General features: G+C 37.8%; 1 protein-coding gene across 1 annotated transcript in view; it reads right to left on the minus strand.

Annotated features, from left to right (window-relative positions):
• LOC127430639 (calcium-binding protein 7-like) overlaps positions 1–13,739 on the minus strand; it is a 62,907-nt gene extending 49,168 nt beyond the window's left edge. The window contains exon 1 of the mRNA XM_051680541.1: positions 13,631–13,739. Within this exon, the coding sequence (XP_051536501.1) occupies positions 13,631–13,739 (109 nt within the window). The remainder of the gene's footprint in view (positions 1–13,630) is intronic.
• Positions 13,740–26,290: the final 12,551 nt, after the last annotated feature.

Genomic DNA, 26,290 nt, shown 5'->3' on the forward strand with positions numbered 1-26,290 from the left:
TTGAAATATGTTCTTTGATCGTAATCTTGACCAACCGTTTTTGAGATTTTGGTCTTTCTCCATTCAAGTAGATAAGAGCTGCACTGGCATGACTGGAAACAGCCTCCCAAGAGCATTCCAAAGATGGCCGACAGTGGACTGACTTGCTAGAAAGACTTTGCTAAAACTTGATCATAACAGTTTAGTGAATAGGTTTTAAGCAAAAACTCATAGCTAGGAACTCCTAGTGATAAGAAAACCACTCTAAAAAAATCTTTGTAAATACGGGCCCTGGACGTTAACTGAATTTCACTTTCACAAGGCAGTGCGTTTGCTGGTTTTTATTGAATGTGCCTTCAATGAAAGCATTACCGGTAACGAATGTTTATTCAATGTAAGGCATGTGAACCGGGTCACTGGTTATATAGAGCGCAACAGTGACCACCCACTTTTTCAGTGGTCTTAGTTTTCAGAATAGATATATATATTTTTTTTCCATTCAAGAAATTTTTCAATAAAGAGTTCAAAGCCATAAACCAAACAAACCAGCTCCTGGGTGAACAAGATTACAAAATTTGGTTTTAGCAAAAAAGTATATTGATAAATTGATAAAAAGACAAAATAATAAGACTTTGTACTTAACGTCTTTTATGTAGGAATGAACTATGCATCCAATAAAGCATATATAGTTAAATCAGAATTAGCAGTATATAAAACTATCCACTTACAGTCTTTAATTATAAATATAAAATATATATAGCTTAATTATAAGGCTTATTGCAAAATATTTAAATATATACAAATATTTTATTAGTTTCAGAGTATAGGGAGACGGCACGATTACATAATTTTCAATGCTTCATGGGAGTTGGTGTTCAGCATTTTTGATGTGATTTAAATTTCGATGGTAACAGCAACTTGATTGATTGATTGATTAATTGTTTTAGATTAAATATTTTTAGGATTATAGGTAGTATAGTTGTTCACTGAAAAATTGGCAATTGAATGTGATTTTTTTAAATGAGGTGAAAATCACTGAAAATTCTACAGAAGCATTTATCATAGTTTAACAATAAAGGAGCTCATGGTAGGCTGGTCTTGAAAGGTTTATGTGTCATTGAAATAAGGTTGCCTGGCATGCTCTAAATGAGAAATCTTTTAAAAATCTAGTTTAAAACATATGTATCAAGTTCCTAGAAATGTAATATTTGTGCCATGTTGGTTTCATACATTTATGAAAAATATTTATATCATTTTCTACATAAAAAAATAAATAAAAAAAAGTATTTAATGACTTTAAAAATGTGATGTGGTGTGACCACCAAGTAAAAGGTATTAAAATACTTTCCTTGCACCTTGAATACACATACAGGTGCATCTCAATAAATTAGAATGTCGTGGAAAAGTTCATTTATTTCAGTAATTCAACTCAAATTGTGAAACTCGTGTATTAAATAAATTCAGTGCACACAGACTGAAGTAGTTTAAGTCTTTGGTTCTTTTAATTGTGATGATTTTGGCTCATATTTAACAAAAACCCACCAATTCACTATCTCAAAAAATTAGAATACATCATAAGACCAATAAAAAAAACATTTTTAGTGAATTGTTGGCCTTCTGGAAAGTATGTTCATTTACTGTATATGTACTCAATACTTGGTAGGGGCTCCTTTTGCTTTAATTACTGCCTCAATTCGGCGTGGCATGGAGGTGATCAGTTTGTGGCACTGCTGAGGTGGTATGGAAGCCCAGGTTTCTTTGACAGTGGCCTTCAGCTCATTTGCATTTTTTTGGTCTCTTGTTTCTCATTTTCCTCTTGACAATACCCCATAGATTCTCTATGGGGTTCAGGTCTGGTGAGTTTGCTGGCCAGTCAAGCACACCAACACCATGGTCAATTAACCAACTTTTGGTGCTTTTGGCAGTGTGGGCAGGTGCCAAATCCTGCTGGAAAATGAAATCAGCATCTTTTAAAAGCTGGTCAGCAGAAGGAAGCATGAAGTGCTCCAAAATGTCTTGGTAAATGGGTGCAGTGACTTTGGTTTTCAAAAAACACAATGGACCAACACCAGCAGATGACATTGCACCCCAAATCATCACAGACTGGGGAAACTTAACACTGGACTTCAAGCAACTTGGGCTATGAGCTTCTCCACCCTTCCTCCAGACTCTAGGACCTTGGTTTCCAAATGAAATACAAAACTTGCTCTCATCTGAAAAGAGGACTTTGGACCACTGGGCAACAGTCCAGTTCTTCTTCTCCTTAGCCCAGGTAAGACGCCTCTGACGTTGTCTGTGGTTCAGGAGTGGCTTAACAAGAGGAATACGACAACTGTAGCCAAATTCCTTGACATGTCTGTGTGTGGTGGCTCTTGATGCCTTGACCCCAGCCTCAGTCCATTCCTTGTGAAGTTCACCCAAATTCTTGAATCGATTTTGCTTGACAATCATAAGGCTGTGGTTCTCTCGGTTGGTTGTGCATCTTTTTCTTCCACACTTTTCCCTTCCACTCAACTTTCTGTTAACATGCTGGGATACAGCACTCTGTGAACAGCCAGCTTCTTTGGCAATGAATGTTTGTGGCTTACCCTCCTTGTGAAGGGTGTCAATGATTGTCTTCTGGACAACTGTCAGATCAGCAGTCTTCCCCATGATTGTGTAGCCTAGTGAACCAAACTGAGAGACCATTTTGAAGGCTCAGGAAACCTTTGCAGGTGTTTTGAGTTGATTAGCTGATTGGCATGTCACCATATTCTAATTTTTTGAGATAGTGAATTGGTGGGTTTTGTTAAATGTGAGCCAAAATCATCACAATTAAAAGAACCAAAGACTTAAACTACTTCAGTCTGTGTGCATTGAATTTATTTAATACACGAGTTTCACAATTTGAGTTGAATTACTGAAATAAATGAACTTTTCCATGACATTCTAATTTATTGAGATGCACCTGTAAGCTCACAAAACTTAATCATAAATTTAAAAAAATAAAAATAAATTCCAACATAAACTTTAGGTAAAACATATATTAATGTTTGAGTCACAAGTATCAAGTTTTTTTTAGGGTTACTCTATTTGACCTGAACAAAATGTGACTTTTCATAAAAATTTCAAAATATCTGATATTTTAAAAATAAAATCACACACCAGTCATGTGCCATGGGCTTTGAGACTAGGCAAGCATCAAAGATTTTTAATACACTTTATTACCAGAAACAATGACCTAGTATCTACGACCTAGTATCAATAGCACAGCTTTTTAATAAATATATTAACTTACCTTTACTTGAATACAAAATCCACGCATCTCTACTTGCGAATGAACATCTCCGTCACTTTGTTGCAAAAGTTGCCCGCTTGTTGAAGATTTGATTGCCTCTCTTTCTCGATTCCTTGTAAATTAACTTTGCGAAATCCCCGTAGGTCGCTGATGCTTACACTATATCAATTTTAGCACTTGATAATGCACTAGTTACGTGAACTTGAATGTGTTGACACAAAACTAAAATCAGATGACTGCAGGAAGGAGATTCTGATTGGCTTACTCATTTTGGTAAGCATGCTTACCTTGGCCATTTGTAGTAACGGCGTACAGTGTTGAATGAAATGGTGGTAAACAATGCTTTGAATCAGAGTAAGCATAATATAAAGTGCTTATAGCTGAGGGTGTGTCGGTGTGAATAAATGAATAACTTTCTGTGCTGCCCAACTGAGATGAAAGATGATGAATTTGAATGAAAACGGTAGTTTATATTAACAATTATATTTAAATATTTCATAGTGTAATTTTTCTTTTCACCCTTCTGTTAGGTAAGCACGGCTTAACTTGCTTATATGTACGGCACGTCCCTGTCACACACTCATGAGGATTTAAAGGGGTCATTTCCTTTTTATGGTTACAAAATGGCAACCAGCCTGTTTGTTAGACCACCTGACTTTGATTTGATCGACAAAAGTTTTGCAAATATTACTGTAATAATATTTCTAAAATTAAATTGTTTCAGTAATTGTTTTGTGTGAATTACATTTTTTTAATGCATTTTTTAAGCAGGATCCCCAACTGAGACACACGTTTTCAGGCTCTGTCTTATGCTCTCATGCTACCCAAATAAATCCCACGTCAAGTCAGCATGACTTAAATTTTCGGGCTGCCAAAGCAAATTTACCACCGCACATCAGTGTGCCCAAGAAATAGGACAACCAGAGCTCTCTGATAGTGCAGAGAGGAACAAATGTGTGACTGAACAAGCCTTCATTTGACATCTCGGTGGAGATGACAAAACTTATGCAACCCATTTGAGCCTTCTATAATCAATGTGTAAGAAGTCAAACCTCTGAAACTGCTAGACAGCCCCAACATTATAAACAGTACTGACAAGGTAAAGAGCAGACAACTATGCACCAATATCAGTTACAAGGCTTTTTAAGATATACATCATCACCCTTACTGCATCACCCTTATTCTGTAGTAACACATAAGTCAAAGCTTCATATTAAATCTATTAGGGGGAATCTAATAGATAATTGTTATATTAGTATTTTATTTTTATTTTATTTTTCATAACAAATACTATAGTTTGTTTTTTAGGAAGACTAGCTACATTGACCTAACCAGGTAATGAGGAGCCATCCATTTTGGTTATGGTCCTATGAATGCCAGTTAAACAGTGGAAGAAACATGGTAGGCTAAACAATATAAAGGCAAGTACAAAGTAAAATGAAGAGGTTTAATGTCTGGACCTCCATGAATTTTGTATAAAATTATGGGTAAAGTTTTCCTCTTTGTTCTAATACTGTAATGTCTGATATTCAACGAACTGGCCATGATTGACTTCAGATATTTCAAGAGATGACTTACTGTGAATAATTAAGAGCTTGGTATACCCACAACTACACCAAAAATAAGATGTTATTTAAATTAAGTTAATTTAGTTTGATTTAAAAAATAAATAAATAAATAAAATCAAAATATCCAATGTAAATGTGAAATACAATTCAATAATTAATGAATTAATCAGTAATTAACTGCAATTATGTAACCAACCAACTTTGTGGGTGAGCTTGTGGGTGACAGTGTACTTCAGCCAGCTCTGAAGACCATTTTTAGACCCAGGAAAAACCCTGGTTGTGCCATAGTGTGTGGATTTTTTGAAATTGTGAATGCCAGGTTAATTAGCATAAGTGAGCACTTAAAAAAAAAAAAACAAACAAACAAAAAAAAAAAAAACATTATTTGCCTTGTAAGGTTTGATTAGGCCTTGTTGTGGTGTTAGAAATAAAAGATAGGACTAGTATCAAATATGCACACTTTAGGGTGTGTCCAGGGCCGCATTAAAGGGATAGTTCACCCAAAAAATGAAAATTATCTAATTTACTAACCCTCATGCCATCCCAGATGTGTATGACTTTCTTTATTCTGCTGAACACAAACAAAGATTTTTAGTAGAATATTTCAGCTCTGTAGGTCCATACACTGCAAGTGAATGGGTAACAAAATTTTGAAGGTCCAAAATGCACATAAAGGCAGCATAAAAGTAACCCATATGACAGTGGTTAAATACAAATCTTCAGAAGCATTATGATAAGTGTGGGTGAGAAACAGATAAATATTTAAGTCTTTTTTTTTTTTTTACTATAAATTCTCCTCCCTGCCCAGTAGATGGCAATATGCATAAAGAATGCAAATTGCCAAAAACAAAAGAAGAAGAATTTGAAAGTGAAAGTGGGGATTGATCGTCAAAAAGAACTCAAACTTTGATCAGTTTCTCAACCACACTTATCATATTGCTTTTGAAGATATGGATTTAAACACTGGAGTCATATGGATTACTTTATGCTGCCTTTATGTGCTTTTTGCACCTTCAAAATGTTGTTACCAATTCACTTGCATTGTGAGAAACTTCAGAGCAGAAATATTCTTTAAAAAAAAAAAAAAAAAAAATTTTAATTGTGTTCAGCAGAAGAAAGAAAGTCATACGCATGTGTGATGGCATGAAGGTGAGTAAATGATGAGAGAATTTTCATTTTTGTGTGAACTATCCCTTTAAAGGCACCGTGCATGTCATCAAAATCTCACTTCAAACAAGTAACCAAAGATGGCAACCCTGTTTTTAATGTGTCGTGTCATTGATCCTTATACATTAACGTTAAAAATCTATATTTCTGTTAATGGGAGATTAATGGAAAATTAATGGGAGTTTTACATCTGGAACCCCACTTTTACGCTCTATATTGAAACATAAAATGTCTTTCCACTTCCTCTGAGTTCAGATGCGTACAGGAAGCAATTATTTTTCTTTGAAATAAAATCGAATCCTGGGTTAAGGGGTGTTTATCAGAGGCTCAAGATTTCCAGTATGTGAGGGAATTTCCCCAAACCTCAAACAGTCTTTAACTGAGAATGATAATGAATTCCTCGAGCTTTGACTGGGCGATAATCTACATTCTATATTTTGAATGAGGATGGATTTATGATGAAAAATGAATTGCTAACTAAAATAAAGATAAGCAGATATAGCTGGCAGATTATATCTCAGTATCTGCCCTCAGCGCATCAAACACATCAATAAGTTCAAAGTTCTAAAACCTGGCTCTGACATAAGATTCACAAATAAACAACTAAACATCTTTAAGATGAGGATAAGTATGGCCTATTTGATCAATGTGAGGTAATGATAGACCAGCCAAGCCAATTAACTGGCCAATAATTTAAAATAATTGGCCGATACACAAAAGTGGTTATACCAACTGATGTGAGTTTCGAAATCTAACAGCAGCATTGTTGATGAATAATAAACATTGTTTTCAAATACTTTTTTAGTGAATATTTTAAAATAAATTAGTGTCTTTAAATATTTGTTACCATTAAAATGTATTATACTGTATATTTCAGCCTTTCATGCTCATGCTCTCAAGATATTGGTATCGGAATCGGCCATTAAACAACCCATACTGGTTGATTGCTAATGCGAAGCAGTTGTATCATCTCTGTGTCCAAGGCTATGCGATATAGCCAAAAATATTTTTTTCAAATCTTTCAATATCAGTATTTATCATGATATTGAAGGAGAAAAATTCTAATCCCTCTTTGCTCTTGAAAGTTATATCTTATATTTCATAATCCTTACTTATTCTTATTATATTAATCAATGTTCTGTTCTCTTTTCCTAAAAGGTACAAGTAATATGTATGTAATCTGAGGGGTGACTGAGGGTCTGGCCCATTCCAGGAGTGCAGTAACAGTGGTTACTCATTTAGCCCGGCTTCCAGAGAATGTGCATTTTATGTTGTATTGCACTTATTCCATTTCTATTTCTATTTTTATTACATTATGAATCTTAATCTTGAATCTTAATGAAAACCTATTTAACCATTTGATTATACTGAGGAATGATTAATCACAAGTAGCAATGTAAGAGAGATCGTAGTTATGATTTTTTGTTATTATCTTTGTTTTATGGTTTGTAAAAGTAACCATGACTGGACAACACATTTACCCCATTATGATCTCCCTCATTGAAACATGAATTTACTATAATAGTAGGGAACTAGATGCAGCAATGGTGAGCTCTCTTGTTTCTCTCTGTGCTCTGTCCTAATGTTCCACAGATGGTGAGGCCCGGCATTCCATCAAGGTTGGGGAGAAGGGGGGGTTGGTGGGCTGTGTAGCTCAGTGAGTAAAGACGCTGACTACCACCTCTGGAGACGCGAGTTCGAATCCAGGGTGTGCTGAGCGACTCCAGCCAGGTCTCCTAAGCAACCAAATTGGCCCAGTTGCTAGGGAGGGTAGAGTCACACAGGGTAACCTCCTCGTGGTCACTATAATGTGGTTCGCTCTCAGTGGGGCACATGGTGAGTTGTGCGTGGATGCCGCAGAGAATAGCATGAAGCCTCCACACACACTATGTCTCCACGGCTTAACAAGCCACGTGATAAGATGTGCAGATTGACGGTCTCAAACGCGGACGCAACTGAGATTCCTCCTCCGCCACCCGGATTGAGGCGAGTCACTACGCCACCACGAGGACTTAGAGCACAATGGGAATTGGGAATTTCAAATTGAGGAGAAAAAGGGGAGAAAAAAAAGATTGGGGAGAAGGCCTCTGTTCCTGAGAAGAAGATAACACCTACACATTGCATGTCTCAATAACTCATGTCTCTAAATTATTTACGGATATTGTGCCCTATCAAATGTGACTTTGCCATGGTCAAAAACAACTTCCAATGATTTTAACTGCTCTCCTTGAAAGAAATAAGGAGTAGTCATAACTGTTAGCTAACCTCTGATATCTGACCATAAGTTTGTTTCAACCAAGGATGGGAACTTGATTAATGTTGTGGCTAACAACTATTGTTTGCACGAAGATGGAAACAGCCCATATTTTTAATATGTAAAAATGTTTGAAGTAATTGACCTACCAGAATGCTAGAAACTGTGGTACGATGACACCCTTAATGTAATTTGCAGATGACTATAATTACTTTGGAAAGTTTGTAAAACTTCACTTCGACTTCCTGTCTTTCTAACTGTTGTATCTCAATGACTTGTGATGCATATTGAACATACAGAGAACAATCAGTAAACTCTCTCTCATTTGATTATTGCAAAACCTGACTCTGAGTTTTTATTCTTCAACATCCATATTGAGGACCCAGCTGTTTCTCCCTACAATATACAGTACATTTATCATTAATGATGAAGGAATGACCTCAAGAATGAATTACAAGTAAACTCCACATGCAGGGTAAGCTATATTTGAAGTACAGATATTATTCTCAGTTTAGGATTTAATCCTACATAAGGTGTGTGAACTTTTTTCCACAATTTGATCGTCTTCAGCGGGACATTTGACTCTCCTCATGCTCATTCATTTTTAAGTTTCCAACAATGTTCTTCTTTCTGGTTTTGGTCCGACGTGTGTCAGCAGCATGACGTAATTGCTGTAACGTAAAAGTCATTGCGTCCACTGAAAGACTTTCTTGCCCATGTCAAAAAATTAGCGGATCTGACAGCGCTATGGATAATGAAAAAACGTAACATAAATAAACAGTAGTGGTGTTGATGTCAGAGTTGTTGTTGTGTTTAGTCGATAGCTGAACTGTAAAAATGTTCTGTAATTTTAATGGTAAAAGACTGTAAAAATGCTACAGTAAAAAAACTTAAATTGGTTAATGAGTAGTTACTGTAAAATATACATCAAAATGTTTTAATATATTTAAAAAGACAATACATGTAGTTTTACGGTAAAATTTAGTTAAAAAAAAATAATAATAATTTTTAGATGTAAAAAGTATGATTTTCCCGTGTAATTAATGGTTAAAATTTATATTATGTTTAACAAGAGAGTACATGTAGTTTTTACTGTTAAAATTACGGTAAAAATTACATTGCATTATATTTTATGGAAATAGTTACGTTTCTTCATATTTTTAATATCAGTTATGTACATTGGGGTGTTCTGTGTTATATTTCATGTAGTTTAGTTCATGTTTATTGCATTATTTCAGTTTCACATGTGTTACCCTGATGGTGTTTAGTGTTTGTGTGAGTGACACTGAGTACTGTCTCTACATGTTTACTGGTCATTGCTCCTGGAAGAGCCACTACTAATTAACTTCATGTCATCATATGCACTTCTGTAAATACTATGGGGATTAAAAATACATTATGAACTGTAAAATGTACAAGTTGATCTGTAAAGTTGTTTACATTTTTACTGTATTTTTTACATAATTATTCTGGCAACCACAGCTGCACAACAATATCATATTAGCCAGATAGCTAGATATCCAGCTAGTATGATATCTGCTAGCCAGCTAATAGTTCCTAACTAGCTGATTTCATGACTTTGATTCAGTTAGTTACTTAGCGTTTTAAGTCACACGCATCTGATCGTCTAAATCAGGGGTTCTCAATGGGGGCGGTACCGACCCCCAGTGGGTGTTTAAAGGATGCCAGGGGGTGCAGAGAGCAAATGTAGAGAGGGGGGCATTAGGTTACAAATGGGGGGTGTTTATCAGTCATAATAATCAAATCTATCATCAAGTTCCTATTTGCATTCAAATGTTTATCTAGACTCCATTATATGGGTTGGTATGCATTTGTACCAAGGTTCATCTGATTCTGAAGTCTAGCGACACATCTGCAGTATCTGGTTTAGCAGCGTCAATGAAGTCAGAACCTCAGCTAATGCACCTGTATGGCTCTGTAGATGGATACGGCTCAATGGACAGAGCAGCGTGAGTGCAAAGCAGGTGTGTTTTTACAACAGACCGGTCTCGAGCTCTTAAATGTGCACCTCTGATCATTGCAGCACTGCGAGAACCAGTGAGAAGCACAGCGCAAGATATGGAAACCGTTTGAATTCAGCACAGAATTCTACATGACGACCCTTGAATTTACTATAGTAACACTAACTGTATTTTAGGCAGAAATAGATTGATAATAAATATTATAATATCACTACTTCAGCTCTATTAAATTTATAATAGGCTATATTAGGGGAGTGAGTGAATATAATACATTTTTGTTACAACTTTTAAATGTTTATATTTTGTATTTATCGTTTTTACATGTGTTTAGAGTAGGCCTACTGTTTGCAATTACAAAAATGCCATAATTTGTTTTATAGAAATCATGTTATATCTAATCACGGTAGTGAAGATGATCCATGCTTCCATGTGCTTATGGTCTTGTTACAAATACAACTGTTAAAATGATAAAAATAAATAAATAAATGCATTTACATTTTGATAAGGGCAAATGCAAAATACACTTTTTTTTCTTTTTTCTTTCTTTTTTTTTCTTTTTTATTTCTTTTTTTTTTCTTCTTTTTTTGATTAAATAGAAATGGGTAAATCCTAAAGAAAATATGCTAAAATATTTTAGTTTGAGTGTAAGAAAATATAACTGATCTTGTTTGCCTTCAGAAATTCCAAGAGATGACTCATTTGAATCAGTAAGAAACTGATGAAAGGAGTTCAGTATGCAGTCATACTGTTAGAATAATTTAGTAACATGTGTTAACTTTTTACTTTTTACAGATGCTATAGATAACCTTACTGTTGTTGATACCAGTAAATTTACATCTACATCCAACTCAAAATCAATGCTGTAATGTAGAATGAGCATTTCAGTGGGACAAAATATGCAATATTATTGGTCTTTTCACTTATTTTTGATATATAATAACAATACCACTTTTATTATTAGTTTCTGTCTTTGCATTTTTATTGTATAGGCCCCAGACATAGCCCTCCATATGCTTGAATTCAAGAAACACAAGGTTTGGTCTCATATTCATGATGCGTAAGCCTGCTGAATTTATTAACAAAACTTTACAATTATGCAATTCATCAAAGTTGCATCAAGTAGGGGGGTGTTCATCAAAAAAGGTTGAGAACCACTGGCCTCGATGTAGAACAAGACCAATTTGGTCCATGATGTATAACTGTCTTTGCCTTGTTTACTATTTGCTGTGCAAATCTATGCAAAAGCTGAAGGGGTATGAGCAGGGTTGGGGAGTAACGGAATACATGTAATGGGATTACGTATTTAAAATACAAAATAAATAACTGTATTCCACTACAGTTACAATTTAAATCATTGGTAATTAGAATACAGTTACATTCAAAAAGTATTTTGATTACTGAAGGGATTACTTTGCATTTTATTGTCATTTGTTTCATTTCATATTTAGTCCTTTCAGATGGAAAACATTTATACATATAAATGATGTGATCCAAAGTGCATTTGAACAGCGGTGAAACACTTTCTTATGATGTGTTACATTCATACAAGCAGACAGAGAAGTAAGTTTGGAGCAGAAGAAATAGAAATAAACCTTGTGTAAATTGTCAGCTTTACACTAAGCTAAAATGCTATTTCTAGCCATTTTACATGCACATGTTACCAGGCACGATCATATTTTTTTATCAAGAAAATTCACATTGGATCATAATTACTTTTTTTTCTAGTAAGACCTTTGATATTAGTGCAAAAATCGTATTCTTGATGAGAATTTTTGTATTGTTTTCCTGTAAAAATATCTAACAATCCTTTAAACAAGATCAGTTTGATTTATCTTGTTTTAGAAACAACACTGCATAAGATATTTAGGTTTTTCAGAGAATGTATTTTTAACATGTGTATTTTGTCTTACTGTACTGGCAGAGTTTTTATAGTCAAAACAAGTGAAAAAATATACCAGTGCTGAAGAAGTAATCCAAAGTATTTAGAATACGTTACTGACCTTGAGTAATCTAATGGAATATGTTACAAATTACATTTTACAGCATGCATTCTGTAATCTGTAGTGGAATACATATCAAAAGTAACCATCCCAACTCTGGGTATGAGTATGAAACCTTATGCAGGTCTTAGCTTTATGTATATTTACCCTCCCGGTGAGGGGTATGAAAAATGCGACACAGACTAAATTATTTGGGATGACCACCTGTGGCACACATTTTCCTCCTGAATGTACAAGCACATTTGCAAATAAATTGACTTCCGCATTCACTCATGCACACACGTGTACAGTATGTATGCTCACTGTTATTTACTGCATGTACAGAGATAGCAAACTACCATGTGACCTCCCCCCATTTCTATAATCTTCCATTTGCCATGTTATCATCATCATTTTAGTTCATTTCTGTTCAGGATAACAGTACTGTCGGATTTTGTGTGTTTTCTTTTTTCTTTTTTTTTTTTTTTTTTTTTAAAGAGAATATGAGAATAGTGGATAGAATCTTTATAAAACTAGATTCAGTTTCCTGATAGAAAACATCCCTTGATGAATGGAATTGCAGTGGAGCGCTGATATTCTCACTTAAAGACTAATCATAAAAGTGTCACAAAGGATTTATCTTGATAAACAATTTGCACTGAGCCAACATTAACGTTATTCTTCAGATCAGTCAAAATACAACAGTGTGTCCTCGAATATTAATTTGGCTGGGTATGTTTGCTTGAAACTGTCACTTCTTTCCTGTTTGAATACATCCACAATTACAGACCCATTTACTATGTATTTATACTTACAGAATTAGAAAGCAATTGCTTTAGATTTTAAGAATGTGTTCAAACACGTACATTACATTTAAGAGTACATTGTGCTATGTTGTGCTATGTTGTATGCTACTGATGAAAAAGTTAATAACTGATTGATTATGGAAATCTTGTGTTACCTGCTTCTCTGTATTTCCAAGAAGGTTGATCAGTGGATGCACTTAATGGTTGTGATGTATTTAGAGCAGGTTTATAAGCCAAGAGAAAGAAATGCGAATATGTGTTAGTTAGAATTCTCTGTGGCTCTGTGAAGACTTTCAGTTTCACAGAGCTTACGCGTTTTATATGGACTCCGCTATCCATGGTGCTGATCTACAAGATACAAATTCCAACCAAGATTAAAGAAAAGCATTGATTTCGTTTCACTTAGAATCGGCTTTTGCTCGAAATTGGGTCATTCCGTGAAAGACAAAAGTCACCAAACAGGTGCGCAAAACAAGAAGCGGGTTGAAAAACAGGAATGCAACCCAAGAACTAGTAAGGTCCGGTTAATTTAATGCTCACATCTACATAAACATATTTTATCTGAACAGACTGTAACAAAATGAGGGGTTAAAACGCCATCTGGAATCTCTCACTTACCTTCCACTTCATCTTCAGGCAGGTTGACCGGTGCACGGTATGACAGGATATCTGGAATCGTGCAGATCCCCCGGTACATCAACGTGGAAGTCACCGGATGCATAGGCATTTCTGCGGTCTGTGTTGGACAGCACCTGTGTAATGATCCTCATATATGATTCTACTGTCCACACGGCAACTTTGAACCCCTCTTTCAGAGTGGTTGCAGAACCCCGAGTCCATTAGATCGGACTGAAACCATAGAGAAAGACGTGTGGACAAAAGGGATGTGATCCAAAGAGAGAGAGAGAGAGAGAGAGAGAGAGAGAGAGAGAGAGAGAGAGAGAGAGAGAGAGAGAGAGAGAGAGAGAGTGGATTCCTTGGAAATGTCCGATAGTAGGGTTGCGCTCTCGCAGCGCGCGCAATTGCGCAGCCCTCTCCAATAAACCAGGTGGGGGATTTGCAAGTTTTCGCAGGTCGCTGGTGTTCCAGGTCGTTTTTGAGAGTTCAGTTTACCTTCAAATAGTAGTCAATACGAAAACTGTCAGCTCTCTGGATTGTTTAAATTCCGCAAAGCTACGCGTAAAGTGATCAAGACAACGAATTACGGCGGCTCCATCGGCAGATAACTAGCAGAGCCATATAATCCACCAGCTCACACGACACGAGTCAAACAAACATGCATTTTATCACTGCGACAAAGTATGTGCGTGGCGGAACCGATGGTGCGTGGATCGATTCGAGCTCCGGTTCGTCTCCAATCTGATTGTTCTCTCTTAAGTAGCTGCTTAAGACGCAACAGTCGCGCTTCGACTGTACACTTGTTGGATAGCGAGTGCTCAGCACTGTTCACCAGTCTACAGTGCGTTTTACGCGCATAGATATCTTTTTTTCTAAAGAAAATAAAAATGATTGACAATTAATCATTTAAAAGATGGCACCTGAGCTATCAAACTTTCCAGTTAATCAAAACATGACAATATATGAACTGTGCGTGGGGAGGCGCGGTGTCCGGATTCCCTCGTGATGGATCTATATTTAGTCTTGAGTGTAAACCGCTGCTCTACAAGGTATTTCCTGCAGAATCCCCGTCCGCGCACTCCACGTGTTCTTGCGCTAAAAAAGCCAGATGCAGCGCCACGAAAAGAACAAAACGCAGGTGTCTCGATGCGCGCTTTTAAAAGTTGACGTTCTTTATTTTATTTATTTGTTTATTTATTTTCATATTTTATTCTCCAGACACGGCGTCTTAAAAACGCGGCGATCCTGCGCGAGACGCTAAAAAAACTGGACAAATGGTCGAAGACGTCCGTCTTGCGCATGTTTACATGGAACGCAAACGGACACAAAAACACGTTCACCGAATGCGTGTTTATGCTAAAACAAGTTTGACGCAGCGCCACGAACAGAACACAATGCATGTGTCTCGAGACACGTTTTTAAGCTATTTTGCACTTGACACGGCGTCAGTAAATAAATAAGTTAATAAATAAAACGTTGATATCTTAATGGTCAAAAATATCCGTCCAGCGCTTTTTTACATAAAAAATAAATAAATAAATAAAATAAAAAAATGAAAAAGCGCTCGGTGTGAACTGCCCATTACGCTGCGTTCACAATGGACGGAGCGCAACTGAATGGAACTTAACCTTTCTTAAAGTAACAGTTTACTCAAAAATAAAAAATTCTGTCATCCTTTACTTTTTGATGTAAACGATTTCACCTTAAAGTTAAAGCTGAAGTATTTAATTAATGTGCCATTAGTGCCACCAAATGGAATTGCAAAATAGTCCCGCCCCCAACTCACTCCATTGGTGGAGTCAATGTTATTGTCTCTCTTGAGATGGGGCACTCAAAACAAGCAGAGGAATTTTCATAGTGCCACAGAGACACAGTGTTTACAGTTTTCAAGGATATTAAACAATGATAGGCTTACTTATTTTCCCTGCATATTAAGCTGGCATATGAGAAAGTGTTTTAGCACTGAAAAAGTTACATACTTCAGCTTTAAACATTTAAAAGTTAGTTTTGACACGCTGTCTTAAAACGTGCCCATGGTACGAGTCAAGGGCGTTGTGGGTGTGTCCATTCAAGAATCATGGCCGGAAAAAAAAATTAATAATTCAGTTTTACCAATGGATTTTGACTGTGCAGTTTAGTTTGAATTAATTTTATTTTTTTTACTTTTAATGAAGAATAGTAATAAAGCTTGCCAGAAAATAAGATTACTGTAATTTATTATGTTCATGAGGCAACATGCAAGTGCAACAAAACTACATTTCCCATCATTACATTTGGCGGCATGAGAATGATAAAACAGATAGATAATGCATTGATTACACACCTACTGCACGGCTTTACCTACTCTACATTTTGTTGCACTGATGCTAAAAAAGCTTCTTGTCTTTGTTAATAAGAGAAAAAGAAAGACATATGAATATAGTATTTACGACTTCTGATCTTGTAAGTATGAACTTCTCAGAAGGACTTGAATGCAGAAACAGACAAATAGTGTAAAATAGCACAGATGGAAAGCCATAATGCTTACTGTGTGAACGCCCCCTCACTTCATGTTCCATGCTCGCCACCACTGCCGAGCACGTAAAACTCCTCTTACTGACACTCTTTTCATTTTCATTCATTTCAGTGCTCTACCTCCTCGGGCTACTGTGATAGACATTGGTTCCAAGACCCCCCTTAAACAAGAGGAGATGTGATTAACAATCTTGCAGGGTAGGGATAGATCCTTTCCCCTTTGGCATTTCTTTAATGGAAACACATCTTTTAAAAAATGACACTCAGTTTGATAACAGAGTTACTGCTGTTCTTAAACATAAAGGCTTTGTCAGATTTGTCCAAACAAGGGAGATTGAATGCATCTGAAACCTTAGTGTGAGAAGGTTTACCAATATTTCAGAAAGAGATGCTTGTTCAAAACTATGACAAATTCATGCATTTGCATTTGTAAGATCATTGTGGTGAAAATGCACAGCACTTTGCAATGCAAACATGTTAATCAAAATGTGCTTGGCAATGGTGTGCATGGAAGTCATCCATTGCGCAGTAATCTGTCTTAGTGTGAATGGGTGTCTTTTGTTTTCTTATTTTCCGTACCGTATTTGTGACATATTTGCAAGCAGGTGTTTCGATTCCCTGACAGGGACATTTTGCATGCATCCTCCGTTAAACGCCCTTAGTCAAAACATGCACATTCCTACAGAAACATATGAGTCATCTGGGACTGTGATGGATTCGGTAGGGGTAATGGCATTATTGTCTCTTCCAGCTGTGAACCGGAGCTCTTGCGACAGGACCCAGGTGCATGCATCAAGACCTGATGTCCTATTATGTCCAGGGCTCTCCGAAACTCCCACTCCCAGATTCTCAGAAAGCATTCTCCACACCCTCTGTTTTTCCACATAGTGACAGGTACACACATAGTACACACACACACACACACACACACACACACACACACACACACACACACACACACACACACACACAGTGTCGGGTAGTATCTAACTTAAAGTAGCAACACTTCTAACTTAAAGGAATGAAAATGAAAATTCTCTCATCATTTACTTACGCTCAAGCCATCCCAGATGTGTCTGACTTTCTTTCTTCTGCAGAACACAAACAAAGATTTTTAGAAGAATTTCTCAGCTCTGTTGGTCCATACAATACAAGTGAATGGTTAACAGACCTTTCAAGCTCCAAAAATCACATAAAGGCAGCATAAAAGTAATCCATATGACTCCAGTGGTTTAATACATACCTTCAGAAGTGATATGATAGGTGTGGGTCAGAACAAACCTTTTTTTTTTACTATCAATCTCCAGTTTCACTTTGACTTTCACATTCTGAAAGTAAAAGTGAAAATGGAGATTTATAGTTAAAAAAGGACTTAAATATTTATCTGTTTCTCACCCACACCTATCATATCTCTTCAGAAGGAATATTCCCGGTTTAATTAATCTTAATTAACAGGCATGTTTGTGGCATAATGTTGATTAATGTCCTTTTCTTCTTCAAAAAAGCAAAAATCGCCATAAATGTGAAGGCATAAATGTGAAGCTTTTAATTTGATAAAAGCACTAACATTAATTCTTCTGTTAAAACTCATCTATTATTTGAGCTGCAAAGTTGTTTAAATTGTCATTTTTATGGTCATTTTAGGGTTTTAGGGTTTACAGCATTTCATAGTCGTTGCAATGAAGTTGTAAAACTGGATAGAACTTTACACAATAAAATTGTGTTAACGCATATTCTTTATATCTTGTGACTATACTTTTGAAACAATGAGTATTTTTACATTTACGACCCTATTCACTTCCATTGTAAGTGCCTCACTGAAACCCACATTTTTGCTTTTTTTGAAGAAAAGGAAGGATAAATCGTAATTAATTTTTGTGGTAATCAACATTATGCCACAAATGCTGTCGACTGAGCTTAACTTGTATTGAACCCGGAAAATTCCTTTAAAAGGGGAGCCTGACAATAGTTTTACTACATTAAATAATAAGTAGCTGTGTTGTCATATCCGCTTATTATAAGTGGATTTTCAAGTTGCTTGTACAAATGGGTAATCACAGGTTGCGTCGTAATTATGCTTGCTAGTGCTCAGCCCTTTTGAGCCACACTCTACATAATGTCATTAAAAACTTGAGGTCGCTTATTTAGGCTTATTTTGTAGAGGCAAGACCCTTATTTTTGGCATGTTTTTTGGATCAGTTTGCTTGTTTATCTAGCAAGATATGGCAACACTAAGCTACAGTTTTAAAGTAGTTCCCACAACACCTCACACACAAACACACACACATCTCAGTGGGAAAGCATAAACTTTTCACATTGTCATCCACAACATCTAACACTGAGTGACAAGTAGAGAGAGGGGCTTTTTCTCTGCAGTGGGTAGTTTCCCTTCACTGCTCCTGAGGCTCTCTTGGGTGTGCCACCGTCTTTGACAGGAGAGGTATAAGAGAAGATAAGGAGATGAAAAGAGAGAGAAAAGAGAAATGTCTTCTGATTTAAATCTCCTCCAAGAGATTTTCATGATATTCTAGACCAGGCCTACAGGCTTGAACCATCTGTTGCAGGATTAATGTCAGAGGTTAAGGTAATAACCATAATGCATTACTCTTTCTTAGTGTGTTTACAGCTGATAAGCTTGATTGAAATTATGTATTACCTTATCTTGACAATTTTAAGCTCCAGTATGAAAGCATAATAACAACTTGTTCAGTCCAATGTGCCTATGTGCACTTTTCTTTTGTTATACTGCTTCATTTTTTTCTCATAAATAAACAGACACAAAAATGCCAGACTGATTTTATAGAGAAGTTCCTTGGAGGGTGAATCTAACAAAAACATGTCCACATTTCACCCTCCAAAATATTATTATTTTTTGTCCAGATCTATTTAGTTATTCAAAAATACAGAAAAATGGCAATTCACACAAAACAATTACTTAAATACACCTCTTCTGTGATTAAAATGTTTTTAGTTTCTGAGTTCAAAATCAATAATAAAAAAATTCATTGTGTGTACCCATACGAAACAGCAAAATTCAAAGTCTCATTAAAAGCTGGAATTCTTAAAAAAAAACATTTTCCACCAAATCAAAGTCATGTGGTATAACCAACATGTGTGACAAAAAATAAACAAACAAAATAACCACAATAAACAGACAGGACTCCTTTAAAACTTAAAAAAAAAATTATAATTATAAAATATATATATATATATTTTTTAATCATATAATTAAAAATCAATATTTTGACATTTTTATGAAAAGGTACATTTTGTTCAGGTCATATGGAGTAAACCCGAGAAAACTTTCTGATATTCTTGACTTTCTTAAAGATATTTGTAAAACATTTTTTTTTACCTTAAAAACTACATTTGAAAACTTTTAAATTAATGATTAAGTTGTGTACACTCTCATATATATATATATATATATATATATATATATATATATATATATATATATCAAGGTGCAAGGGAAATAATTTTAATACGTTTTACTGGATGGTTACACCACAGGAAATTTTTTAGCCATTCATTATTTATTTATTTATTTATTAATTTATTGTAGAAAATGCTATAAATGTTTTTCAACAATTTGTGAAACCAACATGGACATAAAGATTACATTTCTACGAACTTGACACGTGTTTTAAACTAGATTTTTATCACCTTGGACAACCTCATTTGTCAATAACCCAATTGCAAAAATAATCACTGTTTTCAACCAGATTTCTTGAACACAATCCCCATTTTTCATTGGTCAGAAAATCAGATAGTCCCGTCCCAAACTCACACCATTGATTGAGCCAATATTGCTGTATTAGGCTGGTCCGGATGCTCAAACAAGCAGAGAACTGTTTTGATAGTGTCACAGACCCACGGTGTAATCAACATATGAATGGCTTACTTGTTAAATTAAGCTGGGACAGGAGAAAGTATTTTAACATAAATAAATGGCACACTTTACCTTAATCCAAAATATAGTTCTAATTTCTTTCTTTTGCATTTTGGGCTGAAATATGAACATACAGTATTCGTGAGAGGTTTTGTAAGATTCACCCTTGAAGATCTTGGCTGCACAAGAATATAAGTGAAGTTTGTACAAGAAAGCATACAGTACAATGCCTTCTGGGAGAGCCAGACGTGACCCTGCAAGGGGTCACTCCAGTCCATATAGATTTCTGTATTGGCAGTGCCCACTCAGATAACTACTAAAAGCAAACACCACCTCTTAGTAAACATTCTGTCCATTTAAACATCTGCAAGTCCACAGCACGGGGCATCATCCAAAAGGTCACTCAATAGCATCCACTGGATTTCATTAGGACTCATAGTGACAGGTCTTTTGTTCGTTGATCATGCTTCATTTGTGTATATTGGACAGAATCCAATGGCCCTCCTGAGGGGCTTTCTGGATGGATTTCCATCCCATCTTCGAACTGATTTATATGTCCATCTCTAGAGGGCAATACTGAGTGTCAGTGGCCCCTGCAGTGGCAGACATTGAGTACTGGCTTCAGACAATTTCTTTGGATACTCAGACAAATTAGAAAACCAGCATGGAGCGCCTGTTTGCATATTTTATTCATCATTTCAAGTTTGACTCTATTCTCCAAAAGTTTTAAACTGCTAAATATTGAGTTAGTACCTTGGCATTTAGTGGATGATTTTTTTTTATTTTTTATCCAAAGCCACTTGACAAGGACACTTCCTCTGAGGCAACCTCAGTGTTAAGTGGACTGCTTAGGGGCTTTAAAGCAATAAAGTAGGATTGCAGATTCTATTCCTCCAGTTCTTGAATAACCCCTACAAATCCACACAAATGCGTTTTTGTTTGAAAACTCAATTTTCAGTTTCCTACGTCACGGTTTCCAAAGTATGTGGTAACGGAGAGCGTTTTCGAGATTTCAGTCTAAAACATACAGTATTAGTATGGACATGGCCTAAATCTGCAACTTTTACCAGATTCTATTCTATTCTATTCTTTTACATTACATTACACCACACTGATTAGCCAAAACATTATGACCACTCACAGGTGAAGCAAATAACATTGATCATCTCCTAACAAGGCCACATGTCAAGGTCTGGGTAGATTAGATGGTAAACGAACAATCAGTTCTTGTAGTCAACATAAACAGTAAAGACCTAAGCGACTTTGACAAAGGTTAAATTGTTATGGCCAGACGACTAGGTCAAGAGCATCTCTGAAATGACAAGGCTTGTGGGGTGCTCCCGGTCAGCACAGTGGGGTGCTCCTCGGACCGACAGAGGTCCGAGGAGGGACAAACCACAAACTGGCGACAGGGTGTTGGGCACTCAAGGCTCATCGATGTGCAAGGGCAACGAAGGGTATCCCGTCTTGTCCAAACCAACAGTAGGTCTACTGTGGCACAAGTCACTGAAAATTTTAATGATGGTTACAGAAGGAATGTGTCACACAGTGCATCGCACCCTGCTGCGTATGGGGCTGCGACCCCTGTCCACCGTCGACAGCGCCTACAATGGGCACGCGAGCGTCAGAACTTGACATTGAAGCAGTGGAAGAAGGTTGTCTGGTCCGATAAGTCCCATTTCTTTTACATCACGTGGACAACCATGTACGTGTGCGCTGTTTACCTGGGGAAATGATGGCACCAGGATGCACTGTGGGAAGATGACGAGCCTGTGGAAGGGGTGTTATGATCTGGGCAATGTTCTGCTGGGAAACCCTGGAAATCCAGCTATTCATGTGGACGTCAATTTGACACGTGCCACTTACCTAAACATCGTTGAAGACCAGGTACACCCCTTCATGGCAATGGTATTCTCTGATGGCAGTGGCCTCTGAGTGGAACTCAAGATGGCGCCGAGTATGGCTGCTGCGTTGCGAGCTCCGACACAATGTTTTGTTTGTTTTGTTCACAATTCTTATGTTTTTTGTCTTGGATGTTGTCTGCCTTATTGTCTACGACAGACAAACACTTTTGGACATTGGTTCAGCGATCTCACACCGAAAACCGGACTTCAAATTCCTCAATGCCAACCCGCTGTTTACAAACAAGCAAGCGGAGCCCTTTGTCTGGGCAGCACGGCCGCGGAAACGCAGGAGGAAAAGGGGAAACAGAGCCGGCGTTCTCATCAGAGAAAGATGCCACGCAAATCGACCCCCGCTACCCACTATTTACTGGCAAATGTTCAGTCTCTGGATAACAAGCTCTGCGAGCTGAAAGCGCGGATCTCTTTCCAATGAGAGACGAGGGACTGCTGCATTATCTGCCTAACAGAAACTTGGATGTCTGCGGAGATTCCAGACTCAGCCATTGAACCCGCGGGGTTCTCCGTGCACCGAGCGGACAGAGCGAAAGACCTCTCAGGTAAAACTAGAGGAGGTGGTGTATGTTTTATGATCAACAAATCCTGGTGTGATCAGAGGAACGTACATTCTATCAAGTCTTTCTGTTCTCCTGATCTGGAATTTCTTATGCTTCTGTGTCGACCATTCTGGCTACCAAGGGAATTCACAGCGGTCATTATCACTGCTGTGTACATCCCCCCACAAGCCAACACAGACCGGGCACTCAAGGAAATGTATGGGAGTATAAGTGAGCAGGAAACCGCGCACCCTGAGGCCGCATTCATTGTGACCGGGGACTTTAATAAAGCCAGTTTAAAATCAGTCGCACCAAAATATCACCAGCACATTAGTTTCAACACACGAGGGGACCGGGTTTTGGACCATTGCTACTCTCCGTTCCGGGATGGCTACAAATCCCTCCCCCGCCCACCATTTGGCAAATCGGACCACTCTTCCATTCTGCTTCTGCCCGCTTACAGGCAGAAATTGAACCAGTAAGCACCCACCCTCAGAACGATCCAGTGCTGGTCGGACCAATCAGACTCTACGCTACAGGACTGTTTTGTTCACACGGACTGGGAGATGTTCCGGTCCGCCTCTGATGACGACATCGAGCTTTACGCTGATAGCGTAATGTGTTTCATCAGAACGTGCGTAGAGGAAGTGATTCCAACCAGGACAATACGGATCTATCCGAATCAGAAGCCATGGATCAATAGCGATGTTCGCGTGGCACTTAATATGCGGACCTCCGCTTTTAATTCCAGGAACGTGGAGGAGCATAAACAAGCCAGTTATGCCCTCCAAAAAACTATCAGAACCGCAAAACGCCAGTACAGGAGCAAGATTGAAGGACAGTTTAACACCACCAACTCTAGAAGCATGTGGCAGGGGATTAACATCATCACGGACTTTAAAGGGAATAAAAACTCCGCCATGAACACCGCTGCCTCTCTACCGGATGAGCTAAATACTTTTTATGCTCGTTTCGAGGGAAATAACACCGCCCTCGCGGAGAGAGCTCTCGCGGCTGAAGCTACAGAGGTTAGTTCACTCTCCGTCTCTGTAGCGGATGTAACCCGATCCTTCCGACGGGTGAATATCCGCAAAGCCGCGGCCCAGACGGCAATCCGGGCCACGTCATCAGAGCGTGCGCGAACCAGCTGGCTGGTGTTTTTACGGACATTTTCAACCTTTCCCTCTCTTTGTCTGTAGTCCCCACATGCTTTAAAACATCCACCATTGTGCCTGTACCAAAACAATCAAAAATAACTTGTTTAAATGACTGGCGTCCTGTTGCTCTGACCCCCATCATCAGCAAATGTTTTGAGAGACTAATCAGAGATTACATCTGCTCTGTATTGCCACTCAATCTTGACCCGCTGCAGTTTGCTTACCGCAACAACCGCACCACTGATGATGCCATTGCATCTACAATACACACTGCTCTCTCCCACCTGGAAAAAAAGAACACTTATGTGAGAATGCTGTTTGTAGACTACAGCTCAGCATTCAACACCATAGTGCCCTCCAAGCTAGATGAGAAACTCCGGGCTCTGGGCTTAAACAGCTCGCTGTGCAGCTGGATCCTGGACTTCCTGTCAAGCAGACGCCAGGTGGTTAGAATAGGCAGCAACATCTCCTCATCACTAACCCTCAACACTGGAGCCCCGCAGGGCTGTGTTCTCAGCCCACTACTGTATTCCTTGTACACACATGACTGTGTGGCAACACATAGCTCCAATGCCATCATTAAGTTTGCTGATGACACGACGGTGGTAGGTCTGATCACTGACAATGATGAAACAGCCTACAGAGAGGAGGTGCACATTCTGACACACTGGTGTCAGGAGCACAACCTCTCCCTCAACGTCAGTAAGACAAAGGAGCTTGTGGTGGACTTCAGAAGAAAAGACAGAGAACACAGTCCCATCACCATCAATGGAGCACCGGTGGAGAGAGTCAGCAGCTTCAAGTTCCTGGGTGTCCACATCACTGAGGAACTCACATGGTCCGTCCACACTGAAGTCGTTGTGAAGAAGGCTCATCAGTGCCTCTTCTTCCTGAGACGGCTGAGGAAGTTTGGAATGAACCGCCACATCCTCACACGGTTCTACACCTGCACTGTGGAGAGCATCCTGACTGGCTGTATCTCCGCCTGGTATGGCAATAGCACCACCCACAACCACAAAGCACTGCAAAGGGTGGTGCGAACTGCCAGACACATCATTGGAGGTGAGCTTCCCTCCCTCCAGGAAATATATACAAGGCGGTGTGTGAAAAAAGCTTGGAGGATCATCAGAGACTCCAGCCACCCGAGCCATGGGCTGTTCTCACTGCTACCATCAGGTAGGCGGTATCGCAGCATCAGGACCCGCACCAGCCGACTCCATGATAGCTTCTTCCCACAAGCAATCAGACTTCTGAACTCTTGATCTCCCACGATCAAAATACATCAGCACTGCACTTTATTACCCTTACTCTTATATCTCACACCGGACTGTCATAAATTATATTATTATTATTATATTATGTTCTCTGTTAACAACTGACTATCAACCGACAGCCTGAATGTCAATACAGTACAATACTGTACATTCTATATATATATATACTTTTTTTAATATATTTTTATTTTTAATTTTTATTGAATAATGTGTATCTATATAGTAAAAAAAAAAAAAAAAAAAAAAACAGCGTATTGTATACTGTACAGTGTATGTTATTATTTGTATATTGTTGAGTGTAATTATGTGTATAACAGATGTTTAAATTGTGTTGTGTTAATTTGATGTTATTGTAAATTGGTATATGTCTCATCACTGTCACGACTGCTATGTTGATCGGAACTGCACCCAAGAATTTCACACACCATTGCACTTGTGTATATGGCTGTGTGACAATAAAGTGATTTGATTTGATTTTGATAATGCGCCCTGCCACACTGCACATATTGTTCGGGAATGGTTTGAGGAATATGATGAAGAGTTCAAGGTGTTGCCCTGGCCTCCAAATTCTCCAGATCTAAATCCTATTGAGCATCTGTGGGATGTGCTGGACCAACATGTCCGATCTACGGAGGCTCCACCTCTCAATTTACAGGACTTGAAGGATCTCCTGCTAATGTCTTGGTGCCAGACACCACAGGACATCATCAGGGATCTTGTAGAGTCCATGCCTCGATAGGTCGGCACTGTTTTGGTGGCACGCGGAGGACCAACAGCATATTCTTCAAGTGGTCATAATTTTTTGGCTCATCTGTGCTGGGAGTATATTTTATATAGTGTACAAATCTTATTTTCAGGAACATTTTTAAAGCACTGGTCTACTGTGTTACTTTATTTGTTTATTTATGCAACTGGGTTTTAAGATGAAGTGTAAAATGTATGTGGCACGAAACAAATTTGCTAAAATATTGACTGTTTTCCTAAAAGGATTCCCAAACACTGCCCCTGTATGCCATTGACACATCACATCTTTTTTAAGGCAAGCATCTCTATTAATGCTCATACTCAAGAGTTAGGGATTTGTTCTAAAATTGTCCTAAAATAACATGATTGATACCTTAAATTGTGCTGTTTGTTAAGATGCCAAGATGTCTGTTATGACTTTTATAAGATTATAAGACAGTTAAACAATAAAACAGGTGAAAAATTCCCATAGACGTACACTGAAAGATGGACCTGACCATATGTAGTGATCAGAATATCATACAGACCAGTGGCAAGGCCAGAAATCTCCAAGTGGGTGGCCCCTGGTGAAACAGGGTGGACCTTTATTTTTTATTTCATTGTAAATATTATGAAGTGTAC

This window comes from Myxocyprinus asiaticus, chromosome 3 (genome assembly GCF_019703515.2).
Source record: "Myxocyprinus asiaticus isolate MX2 ecotype Aquarium Trade chromosome 3, UBuf_Myxa_2, whole genome shotgun sequence".
Classification (NCBI taxonomy): domain Eukaryota; kingdom Metazoa; phylum Chordata; class Actinopteri; order Cypriniformes; family Catostomidae; genus Myxocyprinus; species Myxocyprinus asiaticus.